A 22,381-nucleotide genomic window follows, 5' to 3' on the forward strand; every position below is an offset into this window, starting at 1 on the left:
GAGGTTATATTAAAGATTCCTGTTCCATACTGTGCCCATCGTCTTCAGAACTCTGTAATAGATCTGAAATCAATATTCATGTAGCATCTTAAATTTACCATTTTACCCTTCTTACAAGCAGCTCCACAGGGCCCATAAAATCAAGTGGTTAAATTTCTTTTAAAACTAGTCAATTATAAATATAGGGCAATTTATTCATTAGGAAACTACTCAAGAGTTTAGGTTCTTGATTCTGCACTTAATCTTTTGCTACTGATTTCCACACAATCTGTTTTATAACAACAAGCAGCACATTCCGAATAAGCTATTTCCTCTTGACACAAGTAGCTTCTGGTAACAATCTATGACATGCCTACTGAATGTAAAGTAGGAAAAATAATATTGGTTGAAGGCTAGGGAGGAACTTGGAGGGGAATTTGGAGAGCAAACTACAAGCCTGTCTGCATTCAATTTTGCATTAACGGGACATGGTTTCTGACACCACATCTTCTATGACTGCTATCCTAACCATGTCTACTTAGAAATAGGTCAAGTGAATTCAATGGGATTTACTCCCAGGTAAATGAGATTGAAACTACAGCCAAAAAAGCGAGAGGTGCCAGTGAAGCTCACTGTGCTCAGATCTGGAAATCCTTTCTTCAATGACAAAAATGAGCATTACAAGTCTTCCTGAGTTCTTCTTTGCTTCTGATTAAAATTCAACCTGGAAAAGACTCTCCTTTCCTCCCACCGACCCAACCAAGGCAGCTCCTACTCTCCAAGACTCTCTTACTTCTCTTTAAACAGTGCCTACAGGACTAGCATCAGTAGCAGCAGCTGTGCTACTGTGTCAGTACCCCTTGTGCAAAACAACTTTTCCAAGGGCCACCAGAGTGTATGCTAAATTTGGCTTGGCACTTAAAATGAGACAAGTCACCACCACTAAAAGCAATGTAAGGGGGGGGGGGGGGAAATAACTACATGATAGCCTGAAATAATGTCAAACTGTACACAGTTAAATAAAGCACAGTGTGCACATTTTAAGCTGCCAAAAATACTACTGAGCTCTAGAAATACTACTGAGCTCTAGAAACAATTTAACCAAAATGTAAAATATTAATACAAAAAATGTAGTCTTAATGGAAAAAATCAAGTGACAGATATTCATGCATCACCACATTTGTTTATGTCAATGAACCATACTTCTTATGAGGCTCTAGAAGAATGGCGGATCAAAGGAAAAGACATCAACAGCAGCATCTAGACCAGAAGAAGTGAGGAAGGGTTCAAATGCAACTTTCCTAGCCAGCATGCAGTAAATGAAACAGCAATTTCAATACTGGAAGCACCAACTGGAAAAGGCAATCTGCTATACCTCCCAAGACTAGCCTGAATCAAGTTTCAGGAAGCAGTAGATGTGTCAGCTGCAATTCATCAAAAGATTCAAAGGACGAGATTCACAGCAGGTTTGTCAAGAGACAAAGAGAAAAAGATAGCAGAAAAAGGCCCAAAAGGCACAAATGCAAGAGGAACAAGTGAATAAGGAGGACATCTCACACTTTGCCATCAATCTACTAAGCTTCTTATTACTCCCACCTCTTTATTATAACTTCTGTTTTTATTATGTTAAAAGTTGCTCAGTCAGATGGACAGGGTATAAGTAATTGTTATTGTTATTTCTTAATACTTTTAACAAAATTGCAGAATTTTGTCATGTCAGGTGTTGGCCACTTTTGTCTCTTAATTCAGTGTGTGTGTGTGTGTGTGTGTGTGTGTGTGTGTGTGTGTGAAAACTATACAACATTATTTTCAAGAAAGACTTAAGAACATGAAGCAGAAAAGTCAGGGAAAATTTAGAGTACTTAAACACATTTCCAAATTGATCTGCATTTTATTTGTGCACTGAAATGGAAGACTAAGAATATTAATATGGCAAGTTTGACATTATAACAATTGATGCAAATGCTAGTATCTAATGATAATTCTTACATGCTTCTATCAATGAGAGAACAGAACTATTGTCACCTCTAAGTGTATGTGTAGTTTTGCTTCCTTGCATTTTCATAGCATGGACAAAAGAATAAGAGTGCACTTTCAGTCTAATTTACGTGCATGTCAATTGTAAGACATTTTCTTAAAATTCTGATGAAATAATTAGAGTGATTACAGGTTAGAGATCAAAAGGACAATTCCCTATCTAGGTAAAATTAATTTAAGGTACTATAAACACTTCTGAGCTCCTCCATATAATTCTTCTGGCTGTCATTTTCTTCAACTACCATCAACTAGGAGATGTTCTGCAAAAATCAGCCCTGTTCCCTGTCACTATGATCATGTCATATCTTCCTAAGCTACACTAGTCTCTTTTCACATAGATGCATAATTTTATTTGTATGCCACCTTTCCGCAGTTCAAATCATGCTCAAGGAGGCTTACAATATGAAAAAATATATGGCTACAACGTAACAACGGTAGTCATAATATATAAAATATTTAAAAACACACAACCAAGTGGAACGACTTCCACATAAATCATAAGATCTAAAATAAAGATACAAAAGCCAACAGCAACAAACCCTGCCAACAGAAAACACCACACCCCAGCCCATCAACTTCAAATTTTATATTTGTCAGTTTAAGGCTTATCATATGTCTGCTCTGTTGGCTCCTTTCTTATCGCACCATTTCTTGTTCTCAGCATTCAAACTAATTTCCTAGTGTTCCCCCTCTCCAGTTGCTTTTTCCCCACTTTTGAACACAGTGCTCCTTGTGCTTTAAACCAGGGGTAGTCAACCTTTTTATACCTACCACCCACTAATGCATCTTTCTTGATGGTAAAATTTCCTTACCGCCCACCAGTGCTTGATGGAAGGATTCAGCTTGTGCCGTGGAACTCCCCACCGCCCACCTAGAATCCTACCCTACTGGGCAGTAGGGACCAGGTTGACAACCCCTGCTTTAAACAGTCACTGTTCCACAGGTAGTGATGGCCACCATCTGAAATGACCTTAAAAGGGTCATGGACAACTGCCTTTCAACGATATAGTTACAGCCAAGCCACAGCACACCCACCTGAGTCAGATATACCACAGGGCAAGTAAAGAGCTGACTCAGCCAAAATGGGGTTTGCAGGTGCCTGCAAGGCCCTGTGCAAAACTCTCTTCACACAACTTGGCAACCAGCTGATCACTGGATCTTTCAAAGCTCCTGGTAAATCAGCCTTTCTCAACCTGTGGGTCCCCAGATGTTGTTGAACTACAACTCCCATCACCCCTAGCTAGCAAGGCCAGAGCTCAGGGATGATGGGAGTTGTAGTCCAACAACATCTGGGGACCCACAGGTTGAGAACCACTGTAATGTAAAGCATTCTACAAGGCTGCTGGGACTTGCAGGATACTTTGCAAGGGCCTTTGCCTGCACAGTTTGAATTCAAACTCTGGGTAAAACAGAATCACCTGACATCATTTAAAACTATCCTTAAAATATAAAATTACAAATTATTCATTACTGTAATAGCAAGGATGACATTCAGTTTTGTAAAAAGAGGCTAGTATTGAAAGGCTAACATATTTTAAATTTTTTAGAATGCATTAATTATGCAATTACTTTGAGTGTTTTTTTTATTACATATTAATGTTAATATGATTACATACTATGTGTTCCTATTTCAGATATGATTTATTATTAATATAATAAAATGTACAGAGATAAAAAATGAAAAACAAACATGCTTAACAAGTTTCCTGAATTAGAAATTCACTCAAGAGCATACATTTTTCTTTCAGTGCTAAATGCAGTTCCTACTGTCGCAAACATAAAAGTATGATTTTTCTTTCACAACTATTATACCACGGTCCTATGCATGTCTAAAGGTAAAGGGACCCCTGACCATTAGGTCCAGTCGTGGCCGATTCTGGGGTTGCGGCGCTCATCTTGTTTTATTGGCTGAGGGAGCCAGCGTGCAGCTTCTGGGTCATGTGGCCAGCATGACTAAGCCGCTTCTGGCGAACCAGAGCAGCGCACGGAAAGACTGTTTACCTTCCTGCCAGAGCAGTACCTATTTATCTACTTGCACTTTAACGTGCTTTCAAACTGCTAGGTTGGCAGGAACAGGGACTGAGCAATGGGAGCTCACCCCATAGCAGGGATTCTCACTGAGCTCAGGGGGACTTACTCCCACTGAAGTGTGTATAGAATTGCAGTCTTAGTCAAGTTACTGTAAATCTGAATAGCTTGGACACAAAACAGGTTTAGGTTTTTGTTTGTTTTGTTGCTAACTTTTTTATTCCAAGTTCTTACCAGCATGGGAAAGAAGCTAGATCTCAAATTAGAATTCTTAGTTTCTAAAGATAGGAAATTAAAGTTTGACAACTCCCACCAAAAGCCCAGATTCAACCTCAAATGCAACATTTACTTGATATTTCTACAGAGTGCTTTAGTACTACAACAGCAGATAATCTTCTAATTTCTGTGACACCTGTCCTATTAATTGGAAATGTTTCCAATATCCAGATCTATCATCACACAGGTAACTGAGCATGTTATTGTCCAAGCATATGTGTTATGAATTCTGAAATGATGGACTATGCCAAGGCCAGATGTCAGAGATGTTGAAACTGATAATCCATCAGTAATTTTCTATCTGTCGGAATAGCTCTGACCCACTGAACTAAATAAATATGTTTAATCACAAACTGGTCAACTTATCAAAAAGTGCCATAGGGTAAACAGAAGGTCTTGTCAAACAGAGGGCAGGCATTGCCTGAACTACAGCAACGCACAGAAGCCTGGCAGGGTACCTTATCTTAATATCTTTACTTTCTGAAATACACAGATAAAAAAATCACATTAGAAAATCCTGCATTATTTATAAGGAACTATACCCCAAACAACATGCATTTCTGTAGAGTTTTCCCCATCTTGTGGGAGTGGGGTGGGAAATCAACCAGCATTTCTTCACAAATCTTTAATGAACACAAATCAAGCAAAATGTTTATGCCTCAGGTCAATGTGAATTCCAAAAAAACAAAAACAAAAAACAAAAACCCACTGCTCCTGGAAGAAAGAGGCCCTCTACACTTGTCTGGATTGTGCCTTGAATCATCTGTTACCTGTTACAGAATGAAATGTGACACGTGCATGACTAAAAATAAATGTCAGATCAAGTGCTACTACTCCACACACTATCAAAGCATTCTGATGAAACTAGTGAAAAAGTAGTTATTCCTCTGAAGTAACATACCAACAACCCAGAGATATTAACGTGTCACTGTACTGCTGTCCTGTGTTGGCAGCCATGACAGAAAGCTCTTGAACTTGTTTATTCACACTTGTTTAATCCTGTTTCCATACAGTGCCTCACAGCCTTTGGGGCTGAGAAGATGGATGACAAGAGCTAAGGCCACAAGGGGTTGGGGTCACAATGTCACTGGATCTCATTAACTACATCACTCACCGCACCAGACACTTCAGAGGTCAACTCAGCTGAGGACGCTAGGATAGGTGATGAAGGAATGGCTGACACATGCACTGGTTTTTTTTTTTTAATCCTGCTGTTGATATCACATATATTGAAATAAGGGCATTCCCTCAGCTTGCCCTTAACCTGCCCAATATGTTGGTTCATTTTAACACCAATTGTTTAAAGCTTGTTTCCACATGTCAAAGCAAAATAGCTGAAAAGCAACAAAAGTACACAAACCGGGGGGGGGGGGGGAAATCAGGACGTAGGACTAGTTTTATAAAGCAGTGTTCTGTATGATTTTTTAAAAAAAAATTGCAAACCAACTCACCTTTTACCTTTACCTACTAGGAGAAACAGAAGTTCAACTGTATAGCTGTGCATGCTCACTCTCTGTCTTTACACATTAACTCTTGTCTCTCTAATTTAAAATTGGAATGTAAACAAAATAAATAAATAGATGACACACACATACTTTCCCACCGTATTTTAAGGTTACAGAAGACCATATGAACACAGCTGTTTTTCATATAGGAAAGAGTTATGACAGACAAACTCTCCTGGTTGTTCATTTGTGCCAATGAGACTGTGTGAACCTGCTGACAAAAAACTCCCAATGTTGCGATGCTTTTATAAAATATAAACTTTATATTTTAAATTCTTCAGACACTAAAATGCTCAAAAAGAAAGACGGGTCCAATCAAAAAGAAAAAAGCTGAGAAAAAGAAGCAAGGATACAAGGCAATTGGGTTACTGTGCAGCATTTTCTGAAGCTGCTGTCACACGGTAGTTGAAGGAAGAACATAAAAGTCCTGCTGGATCAGGCCAAAGTTCCAATGAGTCCAGGAGGCTGTTCTCACAGTGGCTAGCCCAGTGCCCATGGAAAGTACACAAGCAGAACCCAAGCACAATAGCATTCTCCCAGCCTGCAATTCCAAGCTACTGGTATTCAGAGACAATAGTGATCAGCAGGGTGGATGTGGTTACCTGACCATCCTGTCCCCAACATTGTTGTGGCTTACCAGAAAGCAGAGGGTGGTGGTGAGGTTGGCATGGTGCTCCTGCTGGTACATTTGTACTGCACCAAACTTGCTGCTGCCTCACCCCTCCATCTCTGCCTTCCAGTAAGCCACTGAGATGCCAGTGACCTGAGACCAAACAAGTGCTGCCCCTCTCTGACCACAACAGTTCAGAGCCATAGTGCCTCCTAGAGTGGAGTTGGAACATAAGCCTCATCCTCCATGGATTTGTCTATTCCTCTTTTAAAGACATCTAAGTTGGTAGCCATCACTACGTCTTGTGGGAGAGAATTCCATAGTTTAACTAAGAGCAGTGTAAGTACTTTCACCTGTCCTGAAGTTTCCAACATTTAGCTATATTTGACGTCCCTGATTTCTAGTATCATTAAGTGAAAGGGGGAAACTGTCCACTTTCTCCACAACATGCGTAATTTTATACAACTGCATCACATTCCCTCTTGTTTGCCTTTACTCTAAACTAAAAAGTCCCAAATGCTGTAATGTTTTCTCACTGGGGAGTCCTTCCATACATCCTACTTTACTGAGGACAGCTGCTTATGTGAAGAGCTGTCAAAGGACAGTCCTCTATTTGAAGTTGTCACTTATCTGAAGAGCTATTTAAAGTCTGATTTGAAGATAAAGTACCACAAGAAGCAGAAGCAGGGACTTTGAAGCTGCCCATCAACAGCACCTGGGTAGCAGATAGAACAGGCAAACAGCTTACCTGTTTGCATTATGGTGAGATGTACTGTATTTCTATTTAAATTAAATCATTTCAAAATCTGGATCTGCACATAAAAATTAGAATGTGCAAATTTGATGTAAACCTTTTCCTTCTTTTCCTGTCTTTTTTGGTGATGCACTGAAGAAAGCTGAAGAAAAAGACACTCAACTTTAGGGATGAGTGTTTTCCCCTTGTGGAAATAATTTTTTAAAAATTCATGATTTTCATAATTTTTTCTGTGCAAATCCCAAATTACCATGCACATGCTAGAAAAACACTTGAGTGAATTTAAAGGCTGTCAAGATAAATGGACCATCAGGTTTCCTTAATATTTTGTTACTTTAAAAAGGTAAAGGTACCCCTGCCCGTACGGGCCAGTCTTGCCAGACTCTAGGGTTGTGCGCCCATCTCACTCAAGAGGCCGGGGGCCAGCGCTGTCCGGAGACACTTCCGGGTCACGTGGCCAGCGTGACATCGCTGCTCTGGTGAGCCAGAGCCGCACATGGAAACGCCGTTTACCTTCCCGCTAGTAAGCGGTCCCTATTTATCTACTTGCACCCGGGAGTGCTTTCGAACTGCTAGGTTGGCAGGTGCTGGGACCGAACAACGGGAGTGCACCCCGCTGCGGGGATTCGAACTGCCGACCTTTCGATCAGCAAGCCCTAGGCACTGAGGCTTTTACCCACAGCGCCACCCGCGTCCATTTTGTTACTTTAGCTTCATATAATAAAGCTCTATAAATTCTAAAGTTTTTAATGTTCAAGCTCCCCCGACCTTTACACATTTTCCTCTACCAACTTCTAAAACATCTCCCAAATAACAAAGTGAGTTGTAACCTCCAAAAACCCAAGCCTCCATAAATTTGCTCATCTCCAAGGTGCCATGAGACTTTTATTTTTTTCAGGAACAAATGAACATGGCTACACTTCTGGAAGTTCTCTTGAATGTTAGTATCGTCAGAACTGACAAGAGATTTCCTTTGTGTATATAAAAATGTTTCATTAAGATAGAAGAGAAGGGGGCAAAAACAATTGATGGAAGATGGTATAATAGGAAAAACAGCCCTGAGAGTCCAAACTGTTGGGAAAACTCTCATATTAAATACCAAACTCTTTAGATAGGCAAGTCCTGGGTTTTTTTAAGCGTGATTTTTAAAAGTGTATCTTATTTTCCACCTCAAATGGAGGGAAAAAAGGAATGCCTAAATATTTAATTAGAACTGTAACTACTTCATTTGTTTTTTAAGCAAGCACAATCACATTACTTGTTAGTCACTTGTTATCAATAAGCCTACAACACATTTAATAACATAAACATTTTAAAAGTTCATACAAAACACCTATCATTCAATATATATACACACAAACCAATCCCCAATGAAAATATGGTAAGGATGTTGAAAGCAAACTGTATTTATGCACCATTTTGAAATCAATAGGTCAGTCATCACATTAGTATCTATGGCTTTAAGACTTAACCCTGCTATTGTTCTCTGTGTCTATTATGTCTAACAAGAAGGAAATATCCAAGCAAGATGAGGGAAGAAAATATTATGACTGCTTGCTAATGTGTCAAGGCCATTGTCTCTACTTGGACATGGCAGTGCAAGAATATTTAGCAACATGTATATCAAAGAACAACAATTCTACTCATTTAAGAGAATACTGTCAAATATTATCTACGGAAGTCATGGTAACGGCACCAGTTCTTTATATAACTCAGATATTTGCCTGTTACTTACTAGACTGAAACCACTGGTTCCAGTCATTCTGAATACTGAACAGGCATCAGATACTTAATTATTCAAATATTGTGAAGTGACTCCCTACATGAAAAATGCAGAAGTTTTCATCTCTTGAGGTTACAAAAAAGAAAGTGATAGAATTCTACTTTCTATAAACAAAAGTAACTACTAATAATGAAATCCCATCAATGTCACCAACTTTACCCCAATGATTTCTGACAATTAGGAGTTCAATGTGCTTTGTTAGTATTGAGATCATGTAGTGTTTTGTAAATGGTTTGGAGTGCTGCTTCAAATGATTTTTTTTTATCTCATCTGACATCATAAATTGTACAACATGTCTGAGGCATATGCCAACAATAGCCAGTATTTTAATTAATATTCAAATAGCACTTGCGGGTTTCTATACAGAGAGAACAGAGGTGTGGAAATGCAAATGTGTTAAATAATATGATGTGCTATCTTGATCAGCTATGCTGTTTTCTCAACTGACTAAAATTAGAAAAATACTGAGCATGCCAAAAGTACAAGGAACAGAGAACAACAGTAATCAACCTATACAGCATCAGACTGTTAGAATAAAAATGATATAAGATGCACTATAAGATGCCTAGCTTTAAATACTCTCTCAAGAAGAATATGTACATTTCAGTAGCTTTCCAAACTGTACAAAAAGTAGAATTTCACACAGCATGCCAGCCATGCCTTCTCTACAAAGTGTGAAGAGGATGTGTCTGCATGTGTGCCTCCTGCCTTTCAAACATTACAGAAAATATGTAGTTGGCATGTGGTAGAAATGTATTTGCTGTAATCTGAAACATTGTTAAAAATGAAAAAATCCAAAATATATAGTAGAATAAAAAATATTTCTCAACAAAAATCAGTGACATTGAAATGGGGCCAGTTCAAGTATGTTTAGCCCAATGATGAATAATAGTTCATTAAATCACAAAGTTACATAGTCATCCGGCTAATGAAGCCTGGTTTCATATTACTGAAGTAGTATGTCAGCCACGGAAAACTCCCCACGGTTCAACCCTACTTGCATGGTAATATATAAACTTCTGGTGTAGCATTCATTTTCAGGAAGTATCCCTTTTCCACATAAAGCATTCATGCTCAAGGCAAGAGCCAAACAACCTTAGGCTGCATGATTTTGCATTCACTCAGTGGTTAAAGGTGGATGTTCAGAAATGTGAAATCTGGCCTCCAATGCACAAGAGAGATACAACTGTATGTCTGATGTCTCTGCTGAAGCAAACTCATAATTATTTGTTTTTGCTGTCAGTATTCGTCTAAGAGTGCCACATATTATTACGGTTAGGAAGTTACTGAAGATTCAGTTTTATTGAATATATGATGCAGCTACAATGAATCAGTACAGACTATTAAGTGCACTTGTCCATAGAAAAATAACTAAACAGCATGTAACACCCATCCCCTCCACACAAGAGAAGTACTGCTTTGTCCATCCATCCCAATACTGTCTACTCTGACCGGCAGTGACCCTCAAAGATTTCAGGTCACATCTCATGCAAAATGCTTGTGCTTCCCTTTAAAGTCATATGGATCTTATGACCAAAGTATCTGAAGGAACACCTGCTACCATATCAATCTTACTCTATAATGAAATCATTTCATAGGCTCTCCTCTAATCCCTCAACCATTTAAAGAAAGGTAGATGGAGGCCAGGGAGAGAAAGGGCCTTCTCAGTGCGGGTGCCTCATTTGTGGAGTTCTCTTTCCAGGGCTGACCCACCCAGCGTCAACGTTGTTATCCCTTTGGCACTGTATTCCTTTCAGGCAATGTCATTCTTATCGTCAAAACTTTTTATTTCATTTTTTATTTCATAAAGTAGTAAAAAAACAAAAACCCTCAAAGGATAGTGCTTTTATTGTATCATAATGCACTCTTGCTGTCTCTCAATGTACTATTGTAATAATTTATATTGGTTTTGTATACTGTCCTGGAAACTCTGCTGAAGGATAGTATATACATATTTTAAGTGGGGGGGGGGGGCGCAAATCACCTGAGATGCTAGGAACCGAATCAAGATTTTCCTGCATGGAAAGTGTTTGCACTGCCACAAAGCTATGTCCCTCCTGCAATGGGTTGCAGTAATGTAACTGCAGAGTATGGCATAAGCAATTTTACACATTCGGTTAAAAAAAAAAATGGTGGTCATGCAAAAAGGGTTAATAATAACAGATCCAAAAGCAATATTTCTAACCATATCAAATTCTCCACTCCAACAAACTTATTAGATCTACGCTTCCCAAACTCAAAACTTCATTGAATTTACTTAACTGACTCCCTGGAGGTTATCTACTATATTCCAATCTCACCCCTTTTCAGCTTCACTTCCCATGCTCCTTCAACTCCACTCAAGATAATATGGTTTGCATAAAGTTGAGTCTTATGAGATCACTCCTTCCTTTCCACAATTCCTGTTTTAACTTACACCTTGAGAAATCTTAATTTTTTTAAAAGGTATTTTAGAGATGTAAAATTGTTGCATCTAGCCAGCTAGTATCTATACTTCCGAATCTGAAAACACACACACTGGATTTGGTTTTGCCACATGAATTATACTATATTTTTATTATTATTTTTAAAATACTTGGATTTTTAGGTACCTTTGATCAAATTTAATTTTATCAGCAATCTTATAGGATGGTTAGTCAGTCTATAATATGGTGGGTCTTTTCATCTAATCCTTATATTGGTACAAACTAGAGAGACATGAAACAAGATTAGACATATTGTGTGGAAAAAATTGGTTCATGTTTTAGAGTGATGCCCTTGCTAAATTCAGTAAATGCCATAATCTCTTATTCTGACAGATAAAAGCATCAATTTACTCTAGATTTTAAAGCAAACAGGATCATTATGTTTGGAGAGTGGTCCAGAGCTTGCTATTTCAGCAATCTGTGACCTATAAATAATGCAAGACCATTTCCTCTCTTTAAATGAAATCAGGCAAGCACCCTTAAAGATGGTGGCCAAAATACAGCCTTTAGCTATATTGTTCAGTATCCTGACTAAATTAAAAAGAAGGATATTGTTCATTATTTTATCAGCATCAAGCCTCGTTTTTTTACTGGAAAAAGTGAATTTATATAAATTGTTTCTAATTTTTAATATACTGTACGCAAACACAAAAAAGTAGGGAAGCCCTGCTAAATAAGTGACTTATGTTTTGTTCCAAAAGAAAGGGTAGGAGGGAAATGATCAGTTTTTGCATGACTTTTGACCTCTGAACCACAACCTTCTTGCTACTAAAGCATTCAACACCTCATTTAATCTCTCTCCTCACTACACTGGCCCAGTGCTGAAAAAAGAAAAGGGAAAAAAAATAATCTGGGGACTTCATCAATTTTTCATGAATTTTCATTTAGGCCAGAGCCCCTCTTACAGTGGTCGATAGATCAAGCGGCTACCTCATATTTAACACCTGGGGCTACAGCTGCTATCTCTAGTACTGCAACCAACTCTGCCTGGATTAGAGATAGTGCTCTGGATCTGAGACAGTCTCAGCCAGCGCTAGGCGTTCTCTCTACTCTAAGTGCAGGTATGAATCTTACCTTTGCAACTTCTTCAAGCTGTGTCTCATGATCGTTTCAACTGGATTTGAGTAAATTAAAGGTTGAAACAAGTCCTAACCTTATTAAGGTTTATGCAGATTGCTTCTAAACAAATTGCAAATTCTTTAAAAGAAAATCAGAGGATATATGTAAAACTTTAAAAGAAAAAAAAATCACAGGTATACTTGATCTATTACTAAAATGTAAGTACTGTATAACTGACAGTTCTGTGAACTTCATAATCCGTACAAAAGTGTGGAGAAGACTTTAAAAAGGACATGCAAAATGCTTGCCACAAAACATTATGAAAAAAGAAAAATAGGCATCACTAGCAAATTGTTATAAAAGTGGACTTCATGATTTGTAGGGTCCCATGAATCCTACCAGAACATACAACTATATGTTGTTACCAGGGTGTGATACATCTACAGGATAATTGCTATACAGCCAGGCCGGGGGTGGGGCAGGGTGGTCCTTGCATATGGATCAATCTTATGTTTCATCATGAGAAGTGTGTTGGAATTGTATAAGAAACTGCTGCAGAAGAGGGACTATGAGTAACATCATGGAAAGAGTATTTCTATGATTAAGGTTAACTGTGAAGCTCCCTTGTAATTTTTGCTATAGAATGGCTGCATGTTGTTTAAGTCATCTTGTTATATTTATAGTATCAGAATGTGGCTTATTGGTTTGTTACTATATTTGCTACTGCTTTGCTGTGTTATTATGAAACTGTTTTGCAGTGTTTATTTGAAATGTATTCCTGTTCTCTTTGTTGGAATCTGCTTTGAGCATTCTTTTTTGTGGAAAAGTGACTTGCAAATAAATTGAATGAATGAATGATTTGGCTTGTTTTAATCTCCAAACTGGAATAAAGTTCCTAGATTGACTTTCCCCTTCCTTGGCAGCTCTCAAATAACCAGACCAATCCTCTTGTGCTGCCAGTAGGGTATCAGCTTTCTTCGTTCCCTTTCTTCTCTGTGGTCCTAACATGCTGTGCGGTGCATTATGACTAAAAAAGCGGTTTACCATTGGGAGTACTTTGGGGACTGAGATTTGGGTGCAGAAGGGTGTTTCTTCATTTCATCAGATTGGCTTGAGAGATAAACTAATGCGTTTCAGATTTGTTCTAGAAACAAATGTGTTCATTTCCAAGTTATTCTGAGCAGAACTTGGGGGAGTTCACCCTTCTTTTATTACAAGATATGAGCCCCAACTTACAAGTTATTGAACATATAAAGAAAATAGGGCATAAAGCTTTGGGGACAGGTAGCTTCAGGTGGGGGAAAGAGACAAAATCCCTCTCTGCTACGTCCTGGACCTAATCTAGATTAAGGGGCCCCATGGCTGTTGTTACTTAAAAAAATAAGAGATTAGCAGCCATGGAATTCAAACATGTGTCAGATATGCCTGGTTTTAGTTTTATTCATTCTCTTTCAATTTGTAACTATTCCAAGCAACCCTTTCTTTACTTTCCTTGCAGCATATTATTTATTTAGCGCCAACGGTCAATTAAAAATATTTTTTCCATATTCTACTTACTATTTATTAAGGTTACAATGATATGTACATGTACATCAGAGCAAGTTCTGTTGAAGTCAATTGAACTTATATCTAAATATATAAACATAGGACTGCAGAACAAGCTTATCCAAAATTAAGCTTAAAACAAGCCAAAAATATCAGGTGAATGTAATCTTTATTGCGGTCCAAAAACCTGTAACATAGATTCAGAATAAAATGCAGATTCATTCAGACAACCCCCTGGAAGAGGGAGACCGAGACGATATTTGTTTAGTCTTTAAGTATGATGATCTCTGATACATATGACTGCAGAAAGAAACTTTGCCATGGCCACTGTGATATCACTAGACTTGTCATCCAGAAGATATTTAGTATAGTAGGCTTCAGATTTACCCAGCCGATTTGCCAGTAGGGGTTTAATCAATATATCCCTAGCTTGCTCATATTGTTCGCAATGCCTCATACAATCGACGTCCTGAGAGCATACACAGAGCCTACTTTGATAAGGGATGCCTCTCAGTCTGCCATTTAGAACTTCTGATGGAAATACATTTAATCTGGCTTTGGTAAAGAGACGCCAATAAGTTGGTAGAGACAGATTTCTAAGATATGCAGGTATCTGAAAATCGTACCCGTAATGAATTCCTACTACTATCAGGCCACTGATAACATGAGATTGAGATTAGGAGATTGCTATGTGATATGGTCCCAGACCCTTTGCCTCGGAGATTCAAGGGCAATATCATAGCCCAGATGGTACAATAGTGAAGGTGGCATTCAAATTGAAGTGGCTTTTCTGATCATAGTTTTCATCCATGAGCTGATAAACTCCTCGTTGTTTAGGTGCGGGAGTAACCCCTTCCCTAGGCCAAAGGCTGGGATCTTGAGCCAGTATCTCAGGGCAGCCCACCATGCTTTAGTTGAAAGGGGGCATATCAGTTGAATGAGAAAATTTCTGAATCGTATGAAAACTGAAGGTGAGATGATTTATAATCAGCCTCAGTTAAAGCAGAATAAAATCATGCACCACAAATCATGCACCCTGCATTATTTATAAAGATTCCTTAAATAACTTATTTTTTAGTCAATTGTCTCTGAAGTATCTAGGATAGAGACAATACTTCAAACTCCGTAACTCTACTTCCAAAGGTGGTAATTAATCTAGTACACTACTAAATTTTATCTGAATCTATATATGTAGTAAATGTGCAAATTTCCGTTTATTCTAAAATCAATGTATTGGAGCCAAATACATCTTGTGTGAGTGAAAAGGCATTTCTACTCAAACAAGGTTTCTCCTGAGTTCTGCTAATGTAGCTCCCTATGCCACACCTGACACTGTTGTGGTGCGGAGGTTCACAGGTGGTGCATGGCATTGCAATGAAGAGGATGGGGGAAAACTCTGAAGCCCTTCATGAAACCAGACCAAAGTTTTCAATAGAAGCACTCTGTTATCTGTGAAAGTGTGTACAGTAACGCAATTCCATCAATCTTAATGGAACATCTTAACATAAACATACCACCATGTATCTTAAAGGAAAGGCAAACAGCCTCTCAATTTAAATAGCTAGGAATCTTACCTTTAAGACCCAAAGAGTTTAACTGGTAAATGCAAACTATGGAACTTCAAGGCTATAAAAACTGTAAAATAATGTAGTATCAGGTGCAAGATCACATTTCAAAAACTCTTCTCTATAGTTTTTGCCTTGGATTTCATGTTCTCTGATCTTTGGTGTGTTGGTTTTTTTATTTGTCTACAGTGAATCCAAGGTTTTCCCCCCCTCCCCAAGGACTTTTTTAAAACTGACTTGCAGTTCATGCATGACCTACCACCAGCTGCAGTGGTTAAGAATTTAACTCGGGAGATTGCACATATTGTAACTGGAGACTCACAGCAGTCTCTGAAGAAGAGATCAGTGATATTCAATATAATAAAGTATTATTTTATGTTTTCAAAAAACAAGCAGTTTTTCTGGTATGATGAGGAAAGGCTAGATCAAAGAGCTAAATAATTCTTAGTCTATTAACACATGAATTTATGGAGTAAAACCAAATTTAGTTAAAAATTATAACATGATGATGGCGATGATGATAGTAATATTGATATGTTTAACTTTTACACTACCTATTTATTACAATTATCTAAATTCATAAATTAGTAAACATTGAGCAGTGAGAAAATGTGATCAACGGTGCTTCTTATGTATATCAACAAGGTACCCTTTGGGGAAGGATGAATGCTCTCAAAATGAATAAAATTCCCAGATTTATTTATATTCTGAGAGGATTCCCACCTTTTATAAAAAGATCATATTTCCAAAAGTTAATCTCTCTGTTTAGGAAATGTTTTTGGGGATCAACAACACCTAGAATATACTTGCAAAGAATGAAGTTACAAATTAAAGAAGGTGGTTTTGGAATTCCGAATTTGGAACTATATCACTCTGCCTATTTATTGACAAGTACTAAATATTGGAAACCCACTGTTGGTCTTAATTTTCTGATGTGGGCAACCCTAGAATATATACACCTTTAGTTGGTTAGACAATAGTAGGATCAAAATATTTGAAATCCCAGTTGACTCTGGAAACAACTAAGTCAGTTAGAAGGATATGGAATATATTGTCTATCAAAAACAAATTTGATCCATTCTCACATGCCAAACTTACTTTGTGGGGAAATCCTACTCTAAAAATTTGGGGGAAGATATAGTGACATGGAAAAATTGGACAGAAGCAGGTGTGTTGACTTTGGACCAACTAATAGATGAGAAAGATGAATTTTACACCAATGATGTTTTAATATCCTCTATCAGATGCAACTCAATGGCAATATCTTCAGTTACAACCTCTAAAAGTGAGTTTGGGCCAGCAGCCCTCTCAGCTTTTGAGACACCTGAGATATTGGAACAATTTGATAACTCATTTGAAACTTAAAAGCCAGTGGTTACTTATTTATAGATATTTATTAATGATCACTAAGTTGCATATGTAGTCTAAGAAATGGCTGGAATAAAGAATTGTAACTTTCAATATTACCTAGACAGTGGGAAAGGTATCAATGGACCTTAAATTGAGACTTACACAGCAAAAAATAAAGATCAGGATTTATTGGACTCCTTTACGTTTGTATAAAAAAGGACTAAGGTAGCTCTATGCTGGAGATGTGGTAAGGACAGTGCCTCTTTGTGCTCACTTTGTTCATACAACGTTCTAAACTAAATTTTGGCGAGAAGTGCTGGACTGTGTAAGTCCAGTGAAGCACCTACTATATAGAAGTTAACAATGGGACAATGAAAAAGGGTTATATGGACCCTAATGGTGGCCAAGAGACTGATACTGATGAAATGAAGCAATAAAGATACAATCCCCTTTAATCAATGAATTGACAATATGACAACACTCACAACTTATGAACGGACTGCTTATATATGTAGGCTTGGATAAATATGACAACATTTGGAATGAGTTTATACAGAATGTAGTAGGCTATTAATATCTACATATGTATTAGGATAATAACATCATATTTATTTATGTAAGAATGTATGGGGGTATATTACATTGTATTTTTTTCTGCACCTTTTTTCTTTCCTTATTTTTCTTTTTTCTGTATCACTTTATTTCTTTATAACTGAAATTCTTTCAATAAAATATTATTACCAAAAATCAAAAGAACAAAGTACATCTTGTTTCGTGCTTCTACTATAAATGTTAATACTAATACAAATCTACCACACAAATAGACAAAAATCACCAATGCCAACAAGAACAAATTTCACACGGTTTAAATAAAAATGCTACTTTTATCCTAGCAATCGCCTGATATTCTGATAATTTTATGTCACATAAACATCTCACATAAGCCAAAATCTATTCCAAGGTACACATTGAAAATCCTCTCTGCTTAATTCTTCCTTTACAATTAGGTTCTTAACCTTGGCTGGATAATGCACATAATCAATAGAGGAAACAGATATAAAAAAAAAACCCAACCCACATTATATATCTATGATACCCTAAAGTCAATTCTACTATACTATACAAATAGTAAAATTCTTCCTTAATTTGCTTTCATGAATAGGTTCTCCCTCAGTGCAAACAGTGGTTATCAAAAACACCATAGATGCCTTCAGTGTCAACTTTTAAAAAAGCTACTCCTTATGTATTGTCACATGCCACACGCACAATGTACGGACTATGGTATGAGCATATGAAGGCTCTGAAATTTCCAACAATACATGGGAAAACTTGACAAGATGTCTTGATAAAAAGAAATAAATAGGCAGTGATGTATATATAAAATGACAGCTATATTTTGACATTAGGCGCAACAAAACCAAATTCAAAAGGACATTATACTTGAAGGAAAGATTAGGCTTCTTCCATGGTAGCACCATTCATGATTACATGAACCACAACATATCTTAGTGCCAATTGCACATTATGTATGGCCGCTGCACTGAATACATGTGCATATAAAAGACTAAGAAATAGGAACATTTCTTTTCAGCATTCCCACATACTTTATGAGTAATTCAAATTTAACAGATTAAAGTATATAGGAATGCTTAATGGAAAATGTCCTTATTTCTATTGTGAATCAAAGTAACTACACATTATCTCATGACATTAAGATAGTGTAGGGGTTACTTACGTGCTACTTCCAGCGAAGCATTACGACTCACAGCTTCTCCTAGATAGTTCCTTGCAACACATACATAACTTCCTTCATCTGGTTTACTCCTGCGTCCATGTACGATTCGTAAGAAAAATAAAGATCCACTAGGGAGCAGCATGCGGTGTGAGCGGGGATCATCTTTGTCAGTCTCCACACGCTCTCCATCTTTATACCACTCAATAGTGGGAGTTGGCCTTCCTTCAGCTTTGCAGTTCAGAGTCGTTGGCTCTCCTTTAGAAACGATTACATCTGACGGATGCTCTACAATTCGAGGTGGAAAGTCCTCCTGGCGAAGACGAGATCCTAGGGACAAAGTGCAAGAAAGGCAAATAATCAGCAAGTAATTTTTTTAAACTCACTAGTTTCTCTAAAGCATTTCTACACTAGGAATAAAACAGATGCTTTCAAGAATATTTTAGCCTGAAAATCTGGCCTGCAAACACTTTCATGGGAGTAAGTACCACAGAATTCAACATGTCTAACACCTGAATACAGTCGTACCTCGTTCTGCGGCCGGGATCTGTTTCGGAGCCCCGGCTGCTAGCCGAAAAGGATGCAGAGCAAAGTACCATGTCTGCGCGCGGAGTGGTTTGCACTTCTGCACATGCGGCAAACCCAGAAGTACCCCATTCCGGTACTTCCGGGTTTGCCACGGACGTTCACTGGAATGGACACTAGACAAGGCGGACATTTGCAGAGATATTACTGTAGCTGTGTTCAGGACTGCACTTATTTGCCACATTGATACAGTCATACACAAATACCTCAAGGTCAGAAAGTTGCTCAAAGGTATAAAGGAGTGCAGCTGGCACTGAACTCAAAACAACAAATTTGTGTATATATTTGGGAATAGGGAAAACTACATACAAAGCAAACAATCACTAGGTGAAACCCGCTTTCCCCAGCAACCCTCTTTAGAGTCTATTTCATCACATATCCCTGTAATTAATACATGATAGAAACTAGACAGCAACTTCATAGCAGTCTTTCCCAAATATCAGAGACTAGGAATAAGTGGTGGTCTCAGATACTACTATCTGAGGGGCATGTCCACTTCTAAGAAATATTTGGTTTCTAGTATTGGACTCGGTTTTCTGAATAATGCTAGTAATATTTTAAGTGACTTCAATTAAGAATCACATTTTTTATTGATATTTGAAATATGTATTGCTCATATATCCTTGCGGACTAGGGGCTAGCCTAATCAAGCTTATTGTAAGGTGCATTAACTTTATATGCACACCCTAGCTGTTGCTAACCAACTCTCTATCGAGACTCTTATTTTGAAAGGAATGAAAATTGCAGCACTGTTATCACCCTTTTGCAGGATACTAAAAAAAAAAACCCTACCACACTCATTTGCTATACAAGCAAGAATCTGCACCTATACACAAAAGCAGTAAGATTTCACATGAAAGGCAAAAATAAATTGTTATGTTTTAACATTTATTTATAACTTACTCTTGCAGCCTGAAATGTAAACTGTTTTCATTGCATATTTCATTTATGAAAACTCAAACACATTATTTTTTGTTAAATGTATACTGAAAAGGCATTGCAAGTGGCTGTGCATCTTGCCAATTCAAATACTTAACCTGTATCAGAGAGAAAAGGTAACCATTTTATTCATTCTAATAAACTGCTTTTAAAAACCTTCGTGCATTTCCAATTTATTTGATAAAACTTTGGTTTATTAAGCTTCTTTACTGGTAACATCTTCTGGAAACCAGAGATCTATTACATCTTAACAGCAATAACAAAAAGCAAGTTAATATGACCATAACTTCACATATTTTTCTAAAATATACGGTAATTAGATTCAATGATACTTAATCACAAGGGCAGATTGGCTCAAACATCTAGAAATTGACTTAAGGCATACCCACTTGTCGCATCAAGGCTAAAATTAATGTTTTCTGAGTGGCTATAACAGTTTTGGGAGAAATAGTACTTATTTATTTATACCAATTCTAGACAACCCAGTCACCAAAGTTCCCTGGGCTGATTACTAATATTTGTGCAACCCATACAGCATCATAAAAAATCTTAGAGCTATATGAGAACTGATATTGCATGTTTAGAGTAGTTGTTACAGTTGGAAAATGCTGCCAGTCTGCTCAATACAAATATACCTTTTCTTCTCATAGGTTGAGTTCTGAAAAACCAACCTACACTGGTGTAATGGCAGGACAACAACGAGGAGGAAGGGGATCTTAGTGAGCTGGGACTAGGGCACACCAGGGCAAGCAGGGGATGGGGAAGGAAGTTCTCACAGGGTGATGGAGCATGGCGAGGAGAACCAGAGCAGCAAGACGCATCACCAGAGCCAGTGGGCCCCCAGTGTCCCACGAACATAGCAGGCTCTAAGGTATAGGGAGCAGCAAATTTGCATGTGTGAGAGAGGCCCTACTAACATACACACTTCATTCAAACTTCAATTCATTAATGCAGAAATTCATCAACTGAATGCTGTTACAAATTAAAAATGTGAATCTCTCCATCCCTATCTTCATGTAAACGCTTTTACTGATAAGAGCCTTCTGCCATGCCAACTCTTTCCTTCCTGCTTCAAATCTGAGAAAAAAATAAACTTGAAGATGCCTTTTTGTTCCATTTTGTATCCAAAGGTAGCAGATGGCTTGCCTTGAGGGTGAAACTACTATGTTTTCCTTCCAACAATAAAAACCACATGCAACCAAAGTAGACAGTTTTCACTTGAAATCAACATCAACATATCTTTCAAATATGCATCTTTCACACTGATGATGCACGCTGAACTGGAGTGTTTTGGTTTTGTTGTGTATGTTTGTTGCCCTGTTTTACTAATGTAGCAGGATATAGTTAAGCTGTAAACCTATACCCACTTTCCTGGCAGTAAATCCTATTGAACTCAATGTGACTAACTTCTTAGTAGACTACTTAATAGTGATGTACAAAACAAAACAAAAATCCTTCCAGTAGCACCTTAAAGACCAACTAAGTTAGTTCTTGGTATGAGCTTTCGTGTGCATGCACACTTCTTCAGATACACACAGAGTGGTTTTTTTGTTTTGACTATGGCAGACCAACACGGCTACCTATCTGTAATAGTGATGTAGATAGTGATGGCCTATAGTCATTAGTGGCAGGTGAGCTGTTCAGTTCAGGCAGGGAACTGGTGGGACAACTACCATAGTCACCCTGTCAATCTGCTTTCCGGCACACTTAATAGGTGGCACTGACAGGAACAGGTATAATAATAATAATAATAATAATAATAATAATAATAATAATAATAATAATAATAGGTTCCTTTATTCTTATTCTAACACCAGTTATGTTACAGCAGCTAGTACTGTGGAACCAAGTGCCAACCCAACTGCCTCCAGCCATACTCACCTGCTGCTAACTTTGTTTTCCAGAGTGGAAACCACTCTGGGGAAATTAAGATAGCGACAGGCACAACTACTATTGTCCTGTAATTCTTGCTAGTGTAAAGCATCTCCTAGGGCTGTTGGGTCCTGAAGTCTCCTGCCCTAATGGAACCACTAACAGCAGTTCACAGTTCAAATAAATGTAAATAACTGATTTTTAAATTAACTGGTAAATCAACACAAGCAGATAGAAAAGTTACCTGAATGGTTCTGTTCAGAATGGCACATTCATCATGCACTGACTACAGCATCA

At 37.8% G+C, this 22,381-nt stretch overlaps 1 protein-coding gene across 20 annotated transcripts in view; it reads right to left on the reverse strand.

Moving 5' to 3' along the window:
- ROBO2 (roundabout guidance receptor 2) overlaps window positions 1–22,381 on the reverse strand; it is a 939,553-nt gene that overhangs the window by 377,321 nt on the left and 539,851 nt on the right. For all 20 annotated transcript variants that reach the window (XM_077927271.1, XM_028726915.2, XM_028726916.2 and 17 more), the window contains one exon: window positions 18,692–19,018. In XM_077927271.1, coding sequence (XP_077783397.1) covers window positions 18,692–19,018 — 327 coding nt within the window. The remainder of the gene's footprint in view (window positions 1–18,691; window positions 19,019–22,381) is intronic.

This window comes from Podarcis muralis, chromosome 4 (genome assembly GCF_964188315.1).
Source record: "Podarcis muralis chromosome 4, rPodMur119.hap1.1, whole genome shotgun sequence".
Lineage (NCBI taxonomy): Eukaryota > Metazoa > Chordata > Lepidosauria > Squamata > Lacertidae > Podarcis > Podarcis muralis.